The 21,787-nt window shown below is 37.7% G+C and overlaps 1 protein-coding gene across 1 annotated transcript; it reads right to left on the reverse strand.

Annotated features, from left to right (window-relative positions):
* Positions 1 to 15,360: 15,360 nt before the first annotated feature.
* LOC104234610 (homeobox-leucine zipper protein HDG11-like) lies at positions 15,361 to 19,613 on the reverse strand. The gene is made up of 10 exons (XM_009788207.2): positions 18,934 to 19,613; positions 18,686 to 18,803; positions 18,413 to 18,601; positions 17,822 to 18,289; positions 17,609 to 17,710; positions 17,293 to 17,505; positions 17,014 to 17,194; positions 16,639 to 16,907; positions 16,302 to 16,391; positions 15,361 to 16,172 (listed from the first exon to the last, which is right to left on the reverse strand). Exons 1-10 carry the CDS (start codon positions 19,059 to 19,061, stop codon positions 15,777 to 15,779), a joined length of 2,154 nt encoding a protein of 717 aa, XP_009786509.1. The 5' UTR covers positions 19,062 to 19,613; the 3' UTR covers positions 15,361 to 15,776.
* Positions 19,614 to 21,787: the final 2,174 nt, after the last annotated feature.

Raw genomic sequence — 21,787 nt, forward strand, 5'->3', positions numbered from 1 at the left:
GGCTCTCTTTTTCACATCCCTATCTTATTTGAGTTATTTACAAAAATGTGATCGGATCCGATGAGGATTGCCTATGTATCACGATGCCGCGTGAATCAGATCATTACGTAGTTCAAGAAAAACAAATGCAAAAAATAAAGAAACAATTTTTGGGAATTTTCAAATTTTCATTAATAAAACTCCTAAACTTTCTATTACAAAAGACTTCCAACTACTCATTTTCTTGGAATTTTAAAAACTACCAACATACTCAAAAATAATTTCCAAAATACAGACTCAATAAATGAAAAATCATGAATACATCAATGCTTCGACTCCTGGGACCCGTGGGACATCATTCGGTCTCACGGGCCTACGTGCGAGATATCCTTGAAGCCGCTCCAAATCACTCATTATCTGGCGGACAAATGTCATTACAGCAGCAAAGAAAGTAGTCTGAGTCATATCCTCACATGCGTGGCATTTCATGACGATATAGTAGGCAATGGCTCTAACCCTCTCTCGGACAATACCCTTTTCCTGAAGTAAACGCCCGATTTGCTGATTCCGAGCTTCCAACACTTGAGTGTCATGATGATTTTGATTCCGCAATTTTTGCATATCTTCTTCCATTTGGGCCATCAGAGCATAACATGTTCCCTATCGGCTTTAAAAATCCTGGCCTGTTTGTCCGCCTCATTTTCAAGGGTGGATAGCTTTCTCTTTAAATTGGCGATTGTCCCCTCATATTTTCTTTTCATTTGTCGCACAAACTCTGCCCGCCCTTATGCATTCTCTGCCAATTGTGCTCGGACTTTTGCTAGACTAGCCTCAGATTTTTCTAGGTCATCTTGACACTCAAGTACTTTCTTTATCATACCGCTTATAAGCATTTCATCTGCTCGGCTTCTTTCCAGGTTTCTAGCAACTATTCTCATTTTATAGATTTGAGCTTTGAGAGCTTCGTTTTCCTGAGTTAGCTTTTTCTTTTCCCCTTCATTTGCGGCAGCTTGGATATTGTGGCCAAATTTGAGGTCCCTGATTTGTCCCTCTAATTTACTTATCTTGTCCCTATAGCTTTCTTCTTTTGCCAACCAGCCCCACTGTTCTTGCGAGTCGTTAGTGAATTATTGGACATGGGGTCTCTTAGCAGGTCTCTCGGGATCTCGAGGAATTTGAAACCTTTTGCCAAACCAAACCATATAATTGGGGTCCACCTCACCTCTAGCTAGATCCCGCACCATAGTCTTGGGTTCGAGAAATCTGCACTCATTCCAAACTTGGCGAACTCTTCCTTCTGGAAATACAGCCTTTGGGCCCAATTCGACGACATGTACACTCAAATCTTCGTCATGGGGGACGGTTTGAAATCTTCCCAGTTGACGCAAGACCCTGTGAGGAGTATATGGTTGGATGCTCCGGATGCCCATTAGGAGAAAGTAGCACACTTTAGCTGACATGTATACGACTTCGGTGGTAGGGAGCCATCCAAACGTTCACTCAATTTTATCCGAAGTTAAAGAACTCAAGTGTGCAAACCAAGCTTCGGTACCCTCTGGAAATTCAACCCCCACCACTCGGCTTTCAAATTCTTTGATGCAATCCAAACCGGTCATGCCGTAGTTCATATACCCGACACGGTGGCAGAGATGTTCCAGTATCCACAATTGTAGTAGTAAGTTGCAGCCTTGGAAGAATTTTCCCCCTTCTCGACAGATGGTCAAAGCTCGGGAAATCTCAGATAATATCAGGGGAACCAAAGTGCTATTAGCTTTCTTGATTGTCACATCAACCATTCCCACGAGGCCCAATTCTATGTTGTCGTCTTTTCGCGGACATATTATAACACCCAAGAATGCTGCTATAAAAACCAAACCCCGCCTTGCCTCCCATTTATCTTTATTTCCGGCATGGGTCAGACCAGTATTCGGTGCTTCGAAACCTTGGGGATTGCCATAGCGTTGGTACAGGAACTGGAAAGTGCAAAACCCTTCAGATAAATTCCCATCCTGAATATCCCGGCTAATACTCAACATATCCAGAAACTTGTGAGGAGATACTGGTCTCGGTGACACCGGGTACCGACTTCTAAAGTTTCCGCTAAGGCCGGCGTAACCCGCAATTTCCTCTAGCGTGGGTGTGAGCTCAAAATCAGAAAAGCGAAACACATTGCGAGTCGGATCCCAAAAAGGTATCAAGGCTTCAATCACGTCCAATCTTGGCTTGATGTTCAAAAGTCCGACAAGACCACCCAAAACTTTTATCACAGTTCCTCGGCTACCTTTTCCTAGGTCATTCCACCACATGTGGAGCTATAAGGGGATCTCTTCAAGAGTTGCGAAGGGTTCGTTTTCATCTGTGCTCATCCTGCACATTTATTAGGGTGATTTAATTTAAAAGGTTATGACTCATTTTGACTCAAGAAAAGGTTATCAATATTTTTTTTAAAATTTTCATAAAAAATCCGGCTTTGCAAATACGGTCTTTCAGCACTTCGGGGAAGAAGATTTTACCGTTGTGTTTGCTAAACGGCCAAAACCTTATAAAAAACTACTAAAGGTGGTTGTTCTTGCAAAAACGGCCTTTCGGCGCCCTTTTGGGGACATTCAACTATTTTAGACAAGAATGACATCACCTTACTTATTTACAATCAAAACAAAAAAAAATTGTTCTTTTTGGGCTATTTTTACAAAAATGAAGTTGGACCCGATGGGGGTTGCCTACGTATCCCACATCCGGTGAGAATCAAACTGACGTAGTTCGGGAAGACCAGAAATAAAGTAAATAAACTAACTCTTTTTTTTTTTGGAAATTTCGAAAGAAGAAAGATTTTTTTTTTAATTTAGACTTTTATTGTTTTTTTTTTGGAATTTTGATAGAAAAAACTTCTAAAGAAGAAAGAAAAATATTTTTGGAATTTTATTTTAAATCTATGAAAGAAATGCTTCTAAAAAATGAAATATTTTTTAATTTTGAATTTTCTTTTCAATTTTGAAAGAAGAATGAAAATATTTTTGGATTTTTGGAAGAAATTAAAAGAAAATATTTTTGTGTGTGTGTGTGTGTGTATATATATATATATTAAACAATTAGGGTCTAAAGAAGCAGTAAAAGAAAATATTTTTGTATATATTGTTTTTAAATAAACAATTAGTTTCTAAAGAAGCAAGTAATGGAAAATATAATTTTTTTTGGATTTTTTGAAAATTGGAGTCTAAAAAAAAGAATTTTCTAGAGAGGAAGTAATGGAAAATATTTTTTGATTTTTTTTTGAAAATTATGGGCCGGAACCGATGAGATTTGCCTACGTATCTCACATCCGGTGAGAATCAGACCCGCGTAATCCGCCAGTTTTGACATAACAGGGGAAACATGGCAGTTGAAAACTTTGGCTCATTTGGATATGACTTCTTTTTTTTCGAAATTTCGACAGAGTTTCAGAATTTTCTAAATACCTACCTCTCACTCCTATATTATTATTATTATTTTATTATTTTTTTGATTTTTCTTTCTTTGTTCTAGAAACCGGTCAACATGCAAGCCGAAACAAACAGATGCGCAAGTAGCACGTAAGATGCATCAGGATGGTCTTTTTCATTTGGGTACACCTATCCTAGACAGACTCAACCCCTGTGTTGAGTATCCAAGGTCAAATGCACGTGATGCAAACAAACGTTCCTACTAGGGATCCGACATGAGGCTTGTTATACTAGGTTTAAAAACCTGGGTTTATTGTTCTAGACCTGACTTACCCGAGCGGACAGCTCGAGCCGGGGGGGGGGCAACGTACCGGGAATACAGAAGCTTCACCGGCTTTGCAACTTTTCCGAACCTCGTTTTAAAATTGGGATAAGACTCTAACAGAAAAGAAGTCACACGAAGTGCACACTTCCCAGATGATTTAGAAGAGTCAGAGAGAGAAGGGTTTCGTAGAAATTTATATACAGTCCAAACAATATCAAAGCGGTAAAAGGGGCATTTAGCACATTAGGCTCAACATGTAAAAATCAAATAAAACAAGCCAACTATAACAGTTATTCTAAGCTCGAATTCTTGAACCCTGAACCAGAGATTCTGGGTTCGTTCCCCAGCGGAGTCGCCAGAGCTGTCACACCTCCTTTTTACACACCCGAAGGTAGTATAAGGGAGTTTTTCCAATTAAAGTGACATTATTCGAAATGGGATTAATTTATTCAATTTTGTTCAGAGTCGCCACTTGGGATAGTTTATTTGGTGTCCCAAGTCACCGATTTATTTTAAATCCCAAATCGAGGAAAATTTCGACTTTCCTTTTTGAAGTCTGCGAACCAGAAATTCTGAATAAGGAACTCTGTTAATCCGGGGGAAGGTGCTAGGCATCCCCGGATTCCGTGGTTCTAGCACGGTCGCTTAAACTATTATAACTGGCATATTATCTGATTTTAATACATGTTTTAAACTATTGTGCATTTTTACCTTATAACCGCTTTTATTTAATTATTGTTACATATTGCGAATTATGTCACGAGAACCGTACTCACGATCTACAACATGTTTAATTTTTTTCATAAAGATTAAATTGTGGCCGGGTCACATAACTGTACCCCCGGATTTTAGTAACTAGGTGTCACAAACTATGTTACGGGAACCGTACCCGTAACTATGACAATTATTTAATTAACGCACCTAAAGTAAACTACGAAAGTTCAAGCCAATTTCTATTTTTTTAGCTTGCGTTTTCTATCTCTTTTATACATACACGAACATATTCATACTTCAAAAGTTTTTGTAAAAAAGGAAGATATATATATTTAAATTTGCTCGACTTATGTAACTTAATGTACAAGTCATGAAAATACATAGACTAGTAAAAAAAGGATTTGATAAATCAGGAGGCAAAAAGTCCAAGAACCAGAAAACGTGAGGCAGAGAGGATAAGGGGGGGGGGGGAATTTTGACGTTAAACTAATCAAATAAATAAAGTAGATTGTGGTTGTAAAAGCTGGAGTGCACAAACAACTCATTAACAAACTATTGAGGAATCATTATGCCTACGAGTTGAAACATGTGATACTATATATCTTTATATTTTTTGCTACTAAAAAAAAACTATATACCTCATGATGCAGCTTATATTATTTCTGAAAGTGGAGTATAGAATATAATTTACGGCTTGTTTGCTATTAAAAGATAACGATTGCTGGCCATCAGATCCTCGATTTAAGAGCAAATTTGCTTGGATTTTACTCTCTTCCTCGATGACAAGAAGTGGAAATTAAAGAAAATGAGTAAAGACTCCCAAAGCAAATAACAGATTTCAAAATCTTTACAGCATTTACTCCGTCAACATTTAATCTAAAGTTTAACATTTTCGATTCATTACACTACTTTATTCAAATGGAAACCAAACATTCATCCATGACACACTAGAATAGCAGAAATCGTATTTTTGAGCAAATCCAAAAATCTAAAAGGAATTCAATAACTTTATATAGTCATTCAGCAAAACATAATACAAAGGATTTGGGACTGACCTAACAGAGTTAAGTAGACACCAAGAGATAATCCAAAGAAAAGAATAATCCAAATCACATGAGGAGCTCAAGAAGCAATTTCAATAGTAGCAACAGAGCAGCAAACTTTTACCCGAATCCAGCTGAAAATTTTGAATTTTGAAGCCTTTGCTTTCAGCTCTTTTGAGTGTGAAGAACTTTTAAAGTGAGTCTCTCAAATGTTGGGTGTGAATTCAGGTGTGCATTTTCAGAGAAGCTTCCATGGTAAAATGAGTGTGTGCGGCCGTTTTTCTTGGGAAGAAAGGGTGAGATTTGTTGTATTTGTCTGTTGCTTGGAGAAAAAATCCAAGAAGAAGAAGAGAGCTCTCTTGTAAAATGCGCCATTTTCTATATATAATTTTTTTTAAGGTGAGGTCTTGATGTGTGTGTTATAAGTAGAGAGAATGATGAAGAGTGGATGGAGGAAATATTTTTTGGGGAGAGTGGGGAACATGAGTGGGGAAAATGGGAAAAGTGGGTAGTGAGTGGAGAAAGTGAGGAAAGTGGGCAGTGAGTGGCGAAAGTGGGGAAAGTGGGGAGAGTGGGGAACATGAGTGGGGAAAATGGGGAAAGTGGGTAGTGAGTTGAGAAAGTGGGGAAAGTGGGTAGTGAGTGGAGAAAGTGGGGAAAGTGGGGAGTGAGTGGAGAAAGTGGGGAAAGTGGGGATAGTGGGGAACATGAGTGGGGAAAACGGGGAAAGTGAGTAGTGAGTGGAGAAAGTGGGTAGTGAGTGGAGAAAGTGGGGAGAGTGGGGAACATGAGTGGGGAAAATGGGGAGAGTGGGGAACATGAGTGGGGAAAATGGGGAAAGTGGGTAGTGAGTGGAGAAAGTGGGGAAAGTGGGTAGTGAGTAGAGAAAAGTAGGAATAAATTCAAACATGGTCAAAAATAAGCTGCTCACAGTTGGGTATGATCAGATTATGTGGTGCTGTCACGAAGTAAGCTATCCAACCTACCGAGAATGACAACATACTTGTGCAATGGTGGATACTGGAGCAACTCATAATTTAGTGATTGATGTTATTGCAAAGAGACTAGAAGTGAAGCTTGCTCCAACCAACTCTTGTGTCAAGACCGTGAATGCCAAGGTACAGAATGCTCGTAGGGTAGCTAATGGAGTTGGTATCAAATTGGGAACTTGGAAAGGAATGACAAACTTTACCGTAACCGCTATAGATATCTTTGACATCATATTAGGGCAAGTGTTCGTTAGACATTGTCATAATTTGATCTACCCCTACCTCCAACGTCTCTTGGTTATGGAGCGAGAAGGATCTTGCATGGTAACTACAATGACTATGCCACACGGACAGAGCCAAGCATAACTCTCAGCTATGCAGGTTGTCAAGGAGATCAAGAAAGGGGAGCCGGCGTTCGTGGAAACCATTTCAAGTCTGGAGGAAGACAAGAGTTTTCAAGAGACACTGCCGCCTTACATAAAGAAGTTGCTTGAGTAAAACAAAGATGTCATGCCCGAGGAGTTGCCTAAGTATTTGCCCCCTAGATGAGAGGTGGATCACAAGATTGAGTTGGATCCGGGGGATAAGCCACACGCATTTTCCCCAAATCGTATAGCACCACCCAAGCTAGAGGAGCTCAGAAAACAATTGAAAGAGCTGCTAGATGCTGGTCACATTCGCCCATCAAAGGCACCTTTTGGCATACCAGTATTTTTCCAAAAAGAAGAAGGATGGATCGCTGCTCTTGTGCATAGACTATCGAGTACTTAATAAGGTCATAGTGAAGAATAAGTACTCGATCCCGCTCATTATTGACTTGTTCGATAGACTTGGGCAAGCCAAGTACTTTACCAAGGTGGATCTTCGCAAGGGATACTACCAGGTTCGCATTGCCAAAGGGGATGAGCCGAAGACATTATGTGTGACGAGATATGGAGCCTTTGAGTTGTTGGTGATGCCATTCGACTTAACCAATGCACCGGCCATATTTTGCACCCTTATGAACAAGCTTTTATATCCCTACTTTGATCAATTCATGGCAGTCTACCTAGATGACATAGTCATCTACAACAATACCTTGGAGGAGCACATGGAGCATTAAGGAAGGTTTTTCAAGCCTTGCGAGAGAACGAGCTATACATAAAGAGGGAGAAATGTGAGTTTGCATAATCAAAGGTGCACTTCTTAGGCCATGTTATTAGCAATGGCGAGCTACACATGGACGAATTTAAGGTACGTGCTATCTAGGAGTGGAAGGCACCTATAAAGATAACTGAGTTGAGATCCTTCCTTGGCCTTGTTAACTACTATCGTCGGTTCATCAGTGCCTACTTGGAAAAGGCCGCACCACTGGCTGAAATGCTAAAGAAAAACAAGCCATGGGTTTGGACGGAGCATTGTCAAAAGGCGTTTGAAGGCTTTAAGGTAGCTGTAACAGAGGAGCCAGTCTTGGCATTAGCTGACTTTGCCAAGACATTTAAGGTGCACACAGATTCCTCAAACTTTGCCATTGGGGGTGTTTTGATGCCTGATAATCATCCCAAAGCATTTGAAAGCTGCAAGTTAAATGAGACGGAGCAGTGTTACACGTGCAAGAGAAGGAAATGACTGACATTGTGCATTGCCTTCGTACATGACGACATTATTTGCTCAGTTCGAGGTTCGTGGTCAAGACTGACAATGTGTCTACTAGCTACTTTCAAATGCAGAATAAGTTTAGTTACACCATCCTTTATGAATGCATACTTCACCTCGGATTGGGGCCTCCTTGTTTGCTTCACTAGTTTGAACCCGAGGTCGAGGCTCAGCCTGTATATTGTTATTTCCGGTGGGATCCCTGTCATGTCTAAATGGGACCAAGCAAAACAATCTATGTTATCGATAAGAAATTGAATGAGTTTTTTTTGAGTTCGGGGATTAACCCCATTCCCAGGTATACCTTTTTCTCGGGCATGCTCTCGATCAATATGACCTGTTCCAGTTCCTCGACTGTTGACTTGGTTGCATCAGACTCTTCGGGAACAACGAAAGTTCAAGGAGTAAGGAAATATCTTCTTCTTCGATTACCTGTTCCTCTGATTCGGTCAAGGCTAGGGACGGTGATTGCTATTTGGCCGTCTGCTTATCTTTGGTGCTTGATTTTTTCGAGGTCGAAGGCACTGGTATCAGTGTCACCTCATTGACTGCAAACATTTCCTTTCCAATGTGTTGTTCTCCGTAAACCATTTTCACACCATCCAGTATTGAGAACTTCATCATCTGATGAAGGGTTGAAGGTACTGCCCTCATGTGTTGGATCTATGGCCTCCCAAGTAGCGCATTATATCTCATGTCGCCTTCGATGACGTGAAATTTTGTATCATGGATAATCCCGACCACGTTTACTGGTAGGAATATCTCCATGTTCCTTGTTTCACTAGCCATGTTGAAACTATTCATGACTCGAGATGCAGGTACAATTTGGTCATGCAGGCCGAGCTGCTCTACGACCCTCGATCAGATTATGTTTTTTGAGCTACCTGGATCCACTAGAACACGTTTAACTTGAATTTTATTTAACAAAATAGAAATTACCAGGGCATCATTGTGCGGCTGAGATATGCCTTCCGCTTCCTCGTCATTGAATGATAAGGTTCTCTCGGGCACATAACTCCGAGTCTGTTTTTCTCTGGTGATCGACACCTTGGTGCATTTGAATATAGGCCCTTATGGAACATCGACACCGCCAACGATCATATGAATTACATGTAGTGGTTCTTCCTCCTCATTTTTTCTGTTTGCATCTCTTTCCCTGAAGTGGTTCTTACCTCGATCACTGAGGAACTCTCGAATATGACCCTCGTTTAACAACCGAGCTACCTCTTCCCTCAGCTGCCTGTAATCTTCAGTCTTATGGCCATGTGTGCCATGATATTTACACATCAAGTTTGAATTCCTTTGAAAAGGATCAGTTTGTATAGGCCGGGGCCACCTACTGTCTTTAATTCTTCCAATAGCTAACATGATCCCCGATGTATCTATACTGAAATTATACTCCGACAACCGAGGTGCTTCTGCGGGGTCGGTATGTTTATCAAAACCATGCTTACTCATAAGTCCCTGTGAATTCTGACCTCGATCGTTCCGAGAAGGATTGTGCCTTGAACCGTTGTTTCTTTGATCCGAGGCACATGGCTGATACTGTTGTCTATTCGACCCCGGTTCCCTATCTGTATCCCTCGAGGCCTTAACCGCCAATCTATTTGGATGAACTAAGCCCGAGGCGGCTCCCAGCTGGTCGTCTTCGACCCTAATCTTTGACTGATAACAATTATGTACATCTGACCAAGTCACGGCTAGATACTCGACCAGATTTTGCTTCAACTGTCGTGACGCGATCGAACTCCGATCGTTCAACCCCTGCATAAAGGCTTGTACTGCCCAATCATCCGAGACCGGTGGTAATTCCATTCACTCCACTTGAAAACGGGATACGAACTCCTTTAGCATCTCATCATTCCTCTATCTTATCTTAAAAACATCTGATTTCCTTGTCGTAGCCTTTATGGCCCCAACATGTACTTTTACGAAGGCATCTGCTAACATAGCAAATGAATAGATAGAATTCGGTGGCAAGTTATGATACCAAATCATTGCTCCCTTTGACAAAGTTTCTCCAAATTTTTTCAACAATACCGACTCGATCCCATCATCATTTAAGTCGTTACCTTTAATCCCGCAAGTGTACGAGGTAATGTGTTTATTAGGGTCGCTCGTTCCATTGTGTTTAGGCATATCAGGCATGTAGAACTTCTTGGGGATGGGCATCGGAGCCGCGCTCGGGGGAAACGGCTTTTGCATGAATTTTTTGGCATCCAATCCTTTCAAGACTGGGGGTGCCCCCGGTATTTGATCAATAAGGGAGTTATACGTCTCCACTTTATTATCATTATCCTCAATCTTTTTCTCCCCTGACTCGATACTTTTGGTGAGCTCCTCGAGTATCCTTATAATTGTGAGATCAGTCCCCGAGCCATTACCATTCGATCTTTCAAGCACCGGCTCAGTTCGACGGGTGATTCCTGGTTCGACCACACTTGGAGTTTTTGCTGATTTTGAAGCGGAGCGATAGCAATCTTTTGAGCTTGTAACATCTCAAATATTACTTGGAGGCTAACTCCCCTGTCTCCTACACCTTGAGTTCCTTGGCCACCAGTTCAGCCTTCCCTACGTACACTCCCTCCGGGATCCGTACCTAAATCTGCGTTCAGAGCAGTGTGCAAACTGACATCGACCAGGTCGGCAGCAGGCACTTCCCTAGGGTTAACCGGTGGCACTCCAACTCCTGGAGCAATTATGTTTTCATTCTCTCCGTATAACCCAAGACCATCATCACCGTGTACGGGCGCGTTTTGTGAGTTCGACATGTTTTATCCTGAAAACAAAGAATCTTTGACAAGAACAAGTGTGAAAATAACGTGTGTTATCAGAATCAGTACTGAAATAATCACTATTATCTTCAGCCCCACGGTGGGCGCTAAACTGTTTACCTCGAAAATACGAGTAACAATTAAACTTGTTTGTGGTTTTAAAGATATGTGATTTAATCCAATACTAATTGATAAACAAGGAATCTAATGTATAAATTTAAGAGTAAGGCAAGTCAAACCAATCGCGTAAGCAGACCTCGACCTCGAGCAAAAGCGACCTCGAGGTAAATGAGCAAGAACAACAAGGACAATAAAATAATAATAATAAGATGATGCATATGAGCAGTAGGCAAGAAAGTGAGAGAGTATATTCTTTGCTAATGATTAATGATGTTTATAAATGATTGGGGTCCCCTTTATATAGCACGGGAACCCTAAATAAAGTACATTTCTGTTTACAGTAAGGAATCTTATTGGGACAACTGTCTAACGGCCTAGTACGGATTCGTACTCGGTCGTACGAATCTATTCTGGAATTTACGCCACGATTTTGGGGACGTAGCGGGAATCTTGTCCTTCTATAATAAACCCGTAACGGCTTCATCTCGGGGTTGGTCATACTCGGCTTCGGTGCTCGCCGCGTACTCCGATCCTCGAGCTCTGTACTCTGTCATCGGGCTTGAGCTTAGTTCATCGGCCTCGAACTCGGCCCATCATGAGCTTGGGCTTGAAGCGACTCTTCGGACCCGTGAAATCGGACATACCTGATTTCGGCCGTATAGAAAGATAATTATTAGTATATTATTTTTGGGGAAATATGACATGTTCGCTGAAGAGTTCAACAACATTGGTAAAGTTTATGCTAATTTAAATCAAACGTAGCAGTGGTGTTGAAGCATTAATAAGATTTGTTTTTCAGGTTATGTTCGATATGAACAAGTATATTTGTGCCGATGTTCTTCTTTTCCTTTCTAACTAGGAAAATAACATGAAAAAGCTATTTTATTCTTATTTATTTTAACGAGATAATATTCCTATAAGAAGTGGAGTACCGCATAGACAGACAAATATACCTATTCGGATCTGCACGAGGCGAAATTATTATTTTCGAATTAAGGCAAGTCATCAAAATGGCACATCAAATATCTTAATTGCCACTTGGCTTTAGAGGCCAGTCCTTTTGTACTAAAACTTTCATATTTTATGAAGTAGTTATTCAGAAAAATATTTACAGGACCTTGCATAGTTGCATGAATTACATAAGCTTTTAATTTTTTATTCTTTGCATACATACCTAGTCAAATATTTTCTTAAAATTGGTCCTAGCGTGGGATTTCGTTGTGTTTCTTGAAAATTTAATACGCCTAGCGAGTGATATGAGCTTTCTTTAATTAGCTGACATGCTTCCAGTATCTTTCTTGCCTAAATTTTAATTGCGCAATCTCAATTCAATGGGGCATTGGTTATTTCCCGCCGGTATATTTATCGAGTAATTTTGTCCACCAAAACTTAGATAGATAAGAAAAAATCAACTAATATTTCTTTTGCCTACGAAGGAACAAAATCATTAATTTCCACAAAGTCTATGATCATACTTTATTCAACAATAACATACTCTGTGTAGTCCCATAAGTGAGGTTTGAACAGGGTAGTGAATATGCAGCCTTAATTACCCTTATCTTTATGCGGATAGAGAAGTTGTTTCCGATAGACCCTCGCATCAAAGCTAGCATGCATGGTCACTTCAGGGGGAGAAATATGTGCTTGATGAAAAAGAGAGAATTTCTCTAATAGGTAGGGGTGTACAAAAAAAATCAATAAACTATACCAAACCGATAATCCGAGTTAAATCGGAAAAAAAACTTTTGATTGTGATTTGGTTTGTATTGAAAAAAAAGACAACACGACAATAATTGATTTGGTTTGGTTTTAACAAAAAAAAAAGTCAAACCGAAACCAAATTACCAACCTGATAGTATATTTCTACAATTTTTTAAAAATATTTTATATATATAAATATTTATTGTAATGTGATTTATAATTATTTTGTAAACTTTTTTTCATTTTTATCTTTTAAGGTATTATTTTAAGTTTGGACTTAATATTCTTAAATGGTAAATAAATTTTATAACCCATAAATGTAGTAACTCAAACAAATTTCAAATCAATACTAATGCTAACAAAAGAAATTCAATTCAATACTAGGAATTACAATAGTATTGGATATCTATTTTTAGTTTTGCATTGGTTTATAATGAAAATGCATAACTTAGTTTATCTTTTTCTTTAGTCCTTAGTTATGTAATTAATGGTTCTTATTAGCTATACTTATTTTAGCATGACCTATATAGTATTTTTAGATTATGTTAATTTTTATTATTGCCTATTAATTAGCAATATTTGCATTATGCAATTTTATTATCTCTATTATTGAATATTTTAGTATAATACTATGACTTATTTAATATTATTGTATTTTTTTCTTGGAAAATATATTATATAGTTATATCTTACTAAGACGAAAGAAATATTTGGAGCAGAAGTTGCATATTTTGCGCTGTGAAGAATTTACCTGAACAAAAACTCGAAAACTCGAAAAATCCGAGAAAACCCGAAATTGAAAAATCCAGACTTTATTGGTTTAGTCTAGTTTATAGATCTAAAAATTCAATACTATTAATTTGGTTTTGTAATTAAAAAATTTAAACCAACTCAGACTTATATACCCCTTACTAATGGGTATACATCCATTGGACCTGGTTAGCATTTTTTTATATTTTTTTTAAGTCAAAAAGGATGTTTATGTAAATGAAACGTGATTAAATGCGCACTTACGTGCTCAGGATTTTTTTTTTTTTTGGATGTATGGTGCTTAGTTATCCATTGGGTAATTAAATAGTTCATTCTCACACTTAAAATGCTTTGCTAGGGTCTTTAATTACCTAATTCACTACATTTTCCATAGGTGCATAGAGGAGGTCCTCATGCTACACTGTCTCCTAATTTCCCTTTGTAGCCTATTTTTATGACCAAATCGTGTGGCTTTCCTTTTCAAGACGTAGCCTCGTTAAATACGTAGAACTTATTTGTAATATTTCAACTTAATTTCTCAAAATAAACATATAATACTCCCTCTGTTTATTTTTATTTGTCTATACTAAAAATATATTTTCACTTTTACTTGTCCATTTTAGCAAAACAAGAAAAAGACAATCTTTTTTTCTTCAGTTGTACCCTTATCATAACTACTCATTTCCCAAATCATTTTTCAAGACTTTTTGAAATACTATCATTATTATGGATAAAATTGTACAATATATACTTCATTTATTTTTTCTTAAAGAAGGTGTAAAATTAAAAGTGGACAATTGAAAGTGAACGGAGATAGTATATACGTGTGTGCGCGTATAAAAAGAAAAAAAAAAAGAGAAGAGGAATAAGAAATCACTTCAACCACAAAATAAGTTTATTGTGATTTTGTGATTCAACCATATTAAAAAAAAAATATATTTCTAAAGAATATAGAAGAGTGCTAGTGTCCTATTATGATACTATTTACAATATAAACTATTTTCATATGTGGATATGTACATGTGTAATTCGAATTGTAGTCTCCTGGTCACTTACATGCCCAATTTTATTTTAGCACATATCTGAAGATAGTGAAGTGGAGTTATCCACCACAAACAGGTAAATGCAAATCTCCATATTTTGTTCCTTTTGGGACAAAGATTAGTTAGGAATTAGTTGGGATATCGTATTCTCCTAATCGTTCCCAATCGTGGACACTTTATTATCAGCAAAATTTAATTTGACAAAAAATGAAGTGTCACTTCCAACGATACCCCACAATTTGTAGGCACAAGCAGCATTCAATTGTGTAATGGTCAAGTCCATCTTAAACCTGAGAATAAAGATGCCCGTCGACACCTTGGGCCTAAAAGGGACTACATTGTTCACACCAGCATTTGATTTTCTATCATGAAGTTTAATGTTTTTTGGGTTTTTCACTTGGTATTCCGTAGGTTCTTCGAATTCACACTATGTAAGACTTATTAAAAGTGTGTCCACAGTTTAATGTTTTTTTGGATTTTCACTTGAAATTCCGTATTTGCATTGAGGTCCGACTAATCCGAATTCGCACCACGTAAGACCTACTAGAGGAGTGCCCGCATCAAGAAGTTTAATCAATATCATGAGGTTAGATTTTTTATGTTGTTCTCTATACAGCATAGTACAGTTTCTAACCACAAAGTAGAACAGTTGAGAATTGAGGCCCTCTTAATAAACAAGTTTTCTTATTATGTCATTGTTTTGGCCCCCACCCTTCAGGACTTTCAACTCATGGCCGAGATGGTCTTTATTCTCCCACTTTGGACCACAATCCTAAATACAATGTACATGTAGATAAAAAGAATAGAAATGTAAACAAGAATATTAATAGACTAAGAAATTAAATTCTATTTATTAGAAGAAAAAAAATTCAAACATACTTCCATTAGATTGATGAAAGAAAAGTTCAAGTACAAAAGTCAATACCCGAACCATACAATTTTCTTGCCTTAACACACTATAATGATAGACACTTCTTACCAAGAATTTTCTTGTATGGTGCGTTCTTGACTTCCTCTTTTAAGCAAAATGAAGATACCAAAAGAAAAAAACCACAACTTCAAAAGGGAAAAGAAATGCTAACCAACCCCCAAAAAATAAAAATAAAAAAGATTATGAGTTGTGAAATGTAATAATGCTGTGACAGGATCAGTAACAGTGGCAGAGGGGAGCTTTGAGTCAGATCCCCAGGACAGGACTATTGATAAAGAAGCATTGAAAATTCCCAACTACCTCTAAGCAGAAACAGAGGTAATTTAAGTGGCTGAACTGATTTCAAATTTGGATCAAGAAGTGGAGCAATTCAAGGCAGCTTTAATTTGGTGAACAGTGCTGCCTATAAGGTTATTCACAGTGTTTACTGATTCTGGACTCATTTTAGCTGATGGCAAGCTGCTTACTAGAATTTGGAACACTACTGTTATAAGTGAACCCCCTGACCTGCCTCCTATAGTACTTGCATTTGAGCTGCTGCTGCATGATGCTGCATCTTGGTCTAGTTGATGGCCATCTGGCAATATCGTGAACCCCGAGGGTAGTAACGGGATATACGTGGGGTCCTCACCGCTCATCGCTATGTTGATAGCTGGTACATCGACTGGACTATACACTACTAGTGCCCCTGATGAGTCTATGCAACTTTCTTGGAGTATTAACATGTTGTTCTGGCTAGTGTTATAGGCCTGCAAAAATGTAACATTCTCCTCATAATCAAATTGTGTCATTTTCAACATAAAATAAAGAAAAAAGGCATTCATTTTAATTTTTCTTTTTACTAAGAAAATATGTTTAGTATGGTTTCATCAAGTTACCCGGAGCACAGAAATGCAGTTCCCTGGATGAGAGCCATTCGCAATATGAGCTACTTCTTGCACTGGATTTTGGTTGGAAAGGACATCCCACTGTAAAAATAAAACAAACGAATTCCTCTAATCAAGAACGCATTTCAGATTACAGAAAAGATAAATATAGTTATCATGCACCAAGTAATCCAATGTTAGATCTGGTTTGGATAGTAAATCATAAAAAGAATGTCAAATAAAACATCTCCCCTGAGTGCAAAGTCAAATGAATCTACATTGCACTATAAACTGATTAAATAGCAGTATACCATTCTAAATATAGAATGCATAGTCAATTTGCACGGACCTGGGGTCGAGTCCGTTCATCCCTGAAGAAATTGAAGACATTTTGTGGAGGAACTGGCAGCCAAATGGTTGTGGCTGCACTAATGATTACGCCATTGGGCTGACCAGGATCGGTGCTCTTTTGAAGGGTAGCTCTGACTTCAAACTCATTCAACCCAGAATTTGTGTTCCATTGATGTCCATTAGATGGATTTATGCTGGCACAGAAATTGCTCACCATTCTTTTTGCTAGTTTCATCATGCTCCTCTTCCCTTCGGGCGATGGAATTACTGCCACCATAACGTGACATATTAATTGAGTACTTCAATTTTTCTAATTGCTAGTAGTTGGACGAATACGAACTATAAAAAAACCGGAATTTCAAATTTAAGTTACCTCCACCAAGGCCATGAGTAGGGTTGCTATTAACCATGAGACAAGCATATCTTTCACAAACTCTTTGAAGGGTGCCAACCCATCTCCCTGCTCCAAATGCCAACCCACTGTGTATAAGATCTCTACATAGCCTATGCATTATACCTTTCTCTTCCACTTCTACATGTTCCATCCAAGTAACCTATTTTGCAAGAAAAAAAGGTCAGAAATCTCATGTATTAAATTGCAAATGCAGAGCTTAATCACAATAATTATGATTAGTAGAGCCATTTGGATAACCTTGGAATAACCATTGGGCATATCTTGTATCAAACATCCTGAAGGAAGCCTATGAACCTTGCAAGAAGTGTTAGAATACAGATTTTCTTGAGTTATATCATAAGAAACATCAACTATTGCCCACGAGCTTTGCTCAATCTGTTGACAAAACCTTAGGAAATACAATTGTCGCGTTGGAACCAATGGCGAAAGCACTTGCAATTCTTCATACATCTGCATGTAGCGCGCATCAGTATTTTTCAGCCTTTAGAAAATTAGATATACTTCAAGGAAAAAAGACTAATCCATCTTTATTAAGTCTATTAGTTTTCTTTACCAATTGCAATGTACTCATTCGGCTTCCCATCACACCAGATGATATTACTTCAAGCGTCCTAGCCTTTGAAACAATTGTAGGAAAGAATTCCTGCCATTTATTCTACCATATATATAAAAGAAAAAGAAGATCAGTAACAGTCTTAAACTCAACATTTTCTATATATATATGCAACAAAACAATAACAGAAATTTGGACAACAAGTTAACTAACCGCGTCCATAAACATATCGACCAATGCTAAACCATTCATAATAACAACACCTGAATCCCTGGAAGCCTCAATCCGAACATTGTGATTTTTTAAATGACTATTAGCCCTTGGGAATATCCGATCATAGTTCTCGAAATTAAGCACATCTTTGCCATCAATAGCGGACTTCATCCACAAAGGTTCATTGGTTTGCACCAATCTAATGAGTTCCTCCATTGCATTCCCAGCAATATCAGCCATAAGGGACTTATCAATGTCCGATAAATTCAACGAGGCGAAGGCTAAACCCGGAATAGTCGATGAACTTCCAGGTAGAAGATCGAGATCAAGATCAAGGGAATTAGGGACATGGCCAACAAAACTAGACATAGACAAATCTAGTGAAGATAGATGAATAGGTTGCACTGGTGGGAGTTGTGAAATAGGCCTCCCTATATATTTAGCAGCAATACTAGATACTTTATCAAGCTGCATGTCAAAAGAAATGAATGAATACATCAAATAATAGGGATATATAGAACAGAATAAGATTAAAGGGAAGGTCTGAATTGAATTTAAAGAAGATTAAATGAGGGGAAAAATTAAATGGACCTCTTCTTTTAATTGCATGTTTTCGATTCTCAACTTTTGCTCATCAAAATATGAATCTTCAGTAACAGGAGGACCTCCACATGATGGGCAAATCACATTCTTGAGTGCTTCTCTGATTGCTATATTTTCACATCGAATTTTATCATTTTCTGCTCTAAGTGCACAATTGTCTGCTCTCTCATGTTGAGCCTAAATTCCAATAAGAAATTTAAAGCAACTACAGTTCAATCGAATAAACAATAGAATAGTTAAAAGAGAAAAGATGAAACAAACCTTCATTTGAGTCCTCCTATTTTGGAACCAAAACTTAATCTGACGAGGAGCTAAGCCTAAATCTCTGCTTAATTGCAATCTTGTCTTCTCGTCCGGGTGAGGACATTCTTTGAAAATACTACCAACATAAAAAATAAATAAATAAATAAATAAATAAGAAGAAGTAGTTGTAGATTCAAAAAGAGTAGTGAGAAATGCAAATGCATGGCTAGTATTGTGGCTATATATATGAATTTGCAGTTTCTTACGATTCAAGCCTTTGAATTTGGTTAGCAGTGTGACGATGATAACGTTTCTTCCTTCGCTCGGCGGCGTCGTGGGGATCGCCGCCGCCGCCGCTGCTAGTGCCACCACCACCTCCGCTGCCGTACTCCATATTGATATTTTATTAACAACCCTCAACAACGGAATAAACTTTGGAGTAGTACAAGTACTTAGTTTCAAGAAAGAGGAACTGATGAAATTCAACTATTCCCATCACATGAAGAGTGTAAGACAGACACAAAACAAGAATTACTGATCAGACCCCTTTACTACAACTACCAATATTAAATACTACTGAATGGAGAAATTACCATAGTAAAGACAACCAAAAAAAAATTTTAATAGTACTAGTACTATACTACTATCACTAGTAACGAGGAGGGAAAATATGATAAATGAGAAATCATTAAATCAAGAATAATGATGATGATATATTATAGAGAATGGAACTGGAAAAGGGAATAAGCAAAAATGAAGGTGGTATTAGCATAGTTCAAGCAAAGACCAGCCATATGTAAGGAGTGGATATTTAGTAACGGATGTAATATCAGAAATATATCTATATGAAGATAGAGAGAGCATGAATTTAGACATATAATTTAGTGGAGAAAAAAACTGCTAGAGATATTTTGGGGTGGGGGGTTGGGGTGGGTGGGGGGGCAGTAATTAAGAGAAGATTGGTGATGGTTATAAGGAAGAAGATTGAATCCTCTCCATAAGAGGGAAGACAACTCAAAGGCATATGATATAATAGCGAGTGGTCGGATCGGAGAAGTGTAATATTAATATAGCGCACCAAATACTATACGACTGCTACTATTTAGTCTTTACTTACCCTACAACCTACGTACATAGGGGCGGATGCATATTTATGTTCTTGATTTATTTGAACACAATATTTTAAACGCGGAACATAAATTTATGTATGAAAATTCGTTAAAATCATAACAAACAGTATATGTGAACCTATATCTTTAAAAAATATAATGGGTTCAATAATAAAAATCTCAGTGGCGTACACAAGAATTTTTGTAAGTAGTGCTAATATTTGAAAAAGTGAAGAAATGAATAAATGACTGTAATGGCAAGCGGTATCATTTTTTAAATTTATACCCAATATTTTAATTTTATTTATTATTTATACATAAAATTACGGAAAAATTTCAACGTGACACCACTTCAAACAAGATGTCTACGCCCCTGAAAAATCTTAAAGGTTGAATCCACGCACCTTAAATCCGGAATCTGCCTCTCTAAGTTCGAGGCGAAGCCACATTATTTGAAGAGTGGTTAATTGACCACCCTTCGTCGAAAAATATACTGTATATATAGATAAAACATTAGATTTTAGAGGTGCATCATATATATTGAACACTCTTTATCGGAACTTTTTTTTCACTTCTTTCAAACTTGAATACCCTTACGAAAATTTTTGAATTCGCCACAGCTCTAAGTACACACTTCACATGTACAGAGCTTTAATTATAGGACGTGCGCTCTGTATGTGTGCGTGCCTGTGGTATTGACTATTGTAAATTTGTAACTGACGACTTAATAGTCTGATCATTCGGAGCTATTCTCGAAAATACATTACTGATCTATGTTCATGGCTTTTCTCTTCTCTCTTTGCCTCTTGTATTTTAAAAAAAAAAAAATATTCTACTCAATCTCGTTATTATTAGAATATCTAATGTCATTGTTAAGGATTATTCAAATGACCGTAGCCGCTTTAACAAATAGCAAACATGGCACTTCTACGAGGGTGTTTGAATTGGATTTTAAGCTGGTCAAATTAACTTTTAAGTTTTTTTACAGTGTTTGGCAAAATTAAAAATTGCTTAAAATAAGTTAAAAATTACTTAAAACAAGCCAAAAGCAATAAGTTGGGCAACCCTAAATCCAACTTATTGTTTTCTGGCTTAAAAGTTATTTTTGCTGTAAAGTCATTTTTTTAAGCCAATTCAAACAGGCTCTATGTATCTTTGATTTCTTGAAATTTCAACTATCAAAACTATAACTTTAGCAGTTACCAATAGGCAAATATGTGCAGTGCCGGTCCAACCTAGTTTGAAATTCTATGTTCTCCTTTTTTTCTTCTCAAGGAAATTTTATGCTCCAACATTTGTGGACTTGTAAAAGGTACTAATAGAATTTTTGTGATCATCTTCTTAATTTTCTTCTTCGAAAAGAACAGTTTTTTACTCGCCTTTTCCCTTTCTATTCAAACTTCTCATCCTATCTAAAGTTATTGTCTTATTAGAATTAATATTCAAAATTAACTTAAGTTGAGATGCCCTTGTGATAATGTTAACGTGTAATAAAATACCTAAAGAGTTGTAGTTGTATGGATCTAAATTTGGACAACCACGACCGTTGATGAATACAACAAGCGACGAGATCCTCGTAGCTCGACGTCCTGCAGGAGACGACGGACAAGCGAACAAGAGACTGTACGACTTTTACAGTAGTGTAGGTCCATAAGGGGCGTTAGGAATATTCTTTCGAATATTCTCTATGATTTGTCCTTTAGCCTTAGAAGGGGATTGTCCCTTATATATAGCATAAAAACAATCTTGTAAAGGGCGTTTCCTTCTTCTACTTTTCCAACTAAGAACACTCGTTGTAACACTGGCTTACGTAAACGATTAATATCATTATTGTTCGATTGTTCATCTTGATAAAGTCAAGAAATATTACCCTCTGTATTCACCTTATATACCTTTTGCTATAGCAATTATCATACTTAGATAAGATTTACCCCTTCATTTTCGTTGATTGATTTATTCAAAAAGGTTCCAATATCTTTTGAGTCAAACAATTTGGCGCAGTCTGTGGGGA

Source organism: Nicotiana sylvestris, chromosome 3 (assembly GCF_000393655.2).
Source record: "Nicotiana sylvestris chromosome 3, ASM39365v2, whole genome shotgun sequence".
In the NCBI taxonomy this organism is placed as follows: domain Eukaryota; kingdom Viridiplantae; phylum Streptophyta; class Magnoliopsida; order Solanales; family Solanaceae; genus Nicotiana; species Nicotiana sylvestris.

Bases quoted from the DNA above. Each gene is read 5' to 3' on its own strand.
- LOC104234610 (XM_009788207.2), bottom strand. From the start codon at position 19,061: ATGGAGTACGGCAGCGGAGGTGGTGGTGGCACTAGCAGCGGCGGCGGC. The intron at 18,602-18,685 runs GTTTGTTTCATC...ATTGGAATTTAG, and splicing joins ATAGGAGGACTCAAATGAAG to GCTCAACATGAGAGAGCAGA. The intron at 16,173-16,301 runs GTAACTTGATGA...ACATTTTTGCAG, and splicing joins ACTGCATTTCTGTGCTCCGG to GCCTATAACACTAGCCAGAA.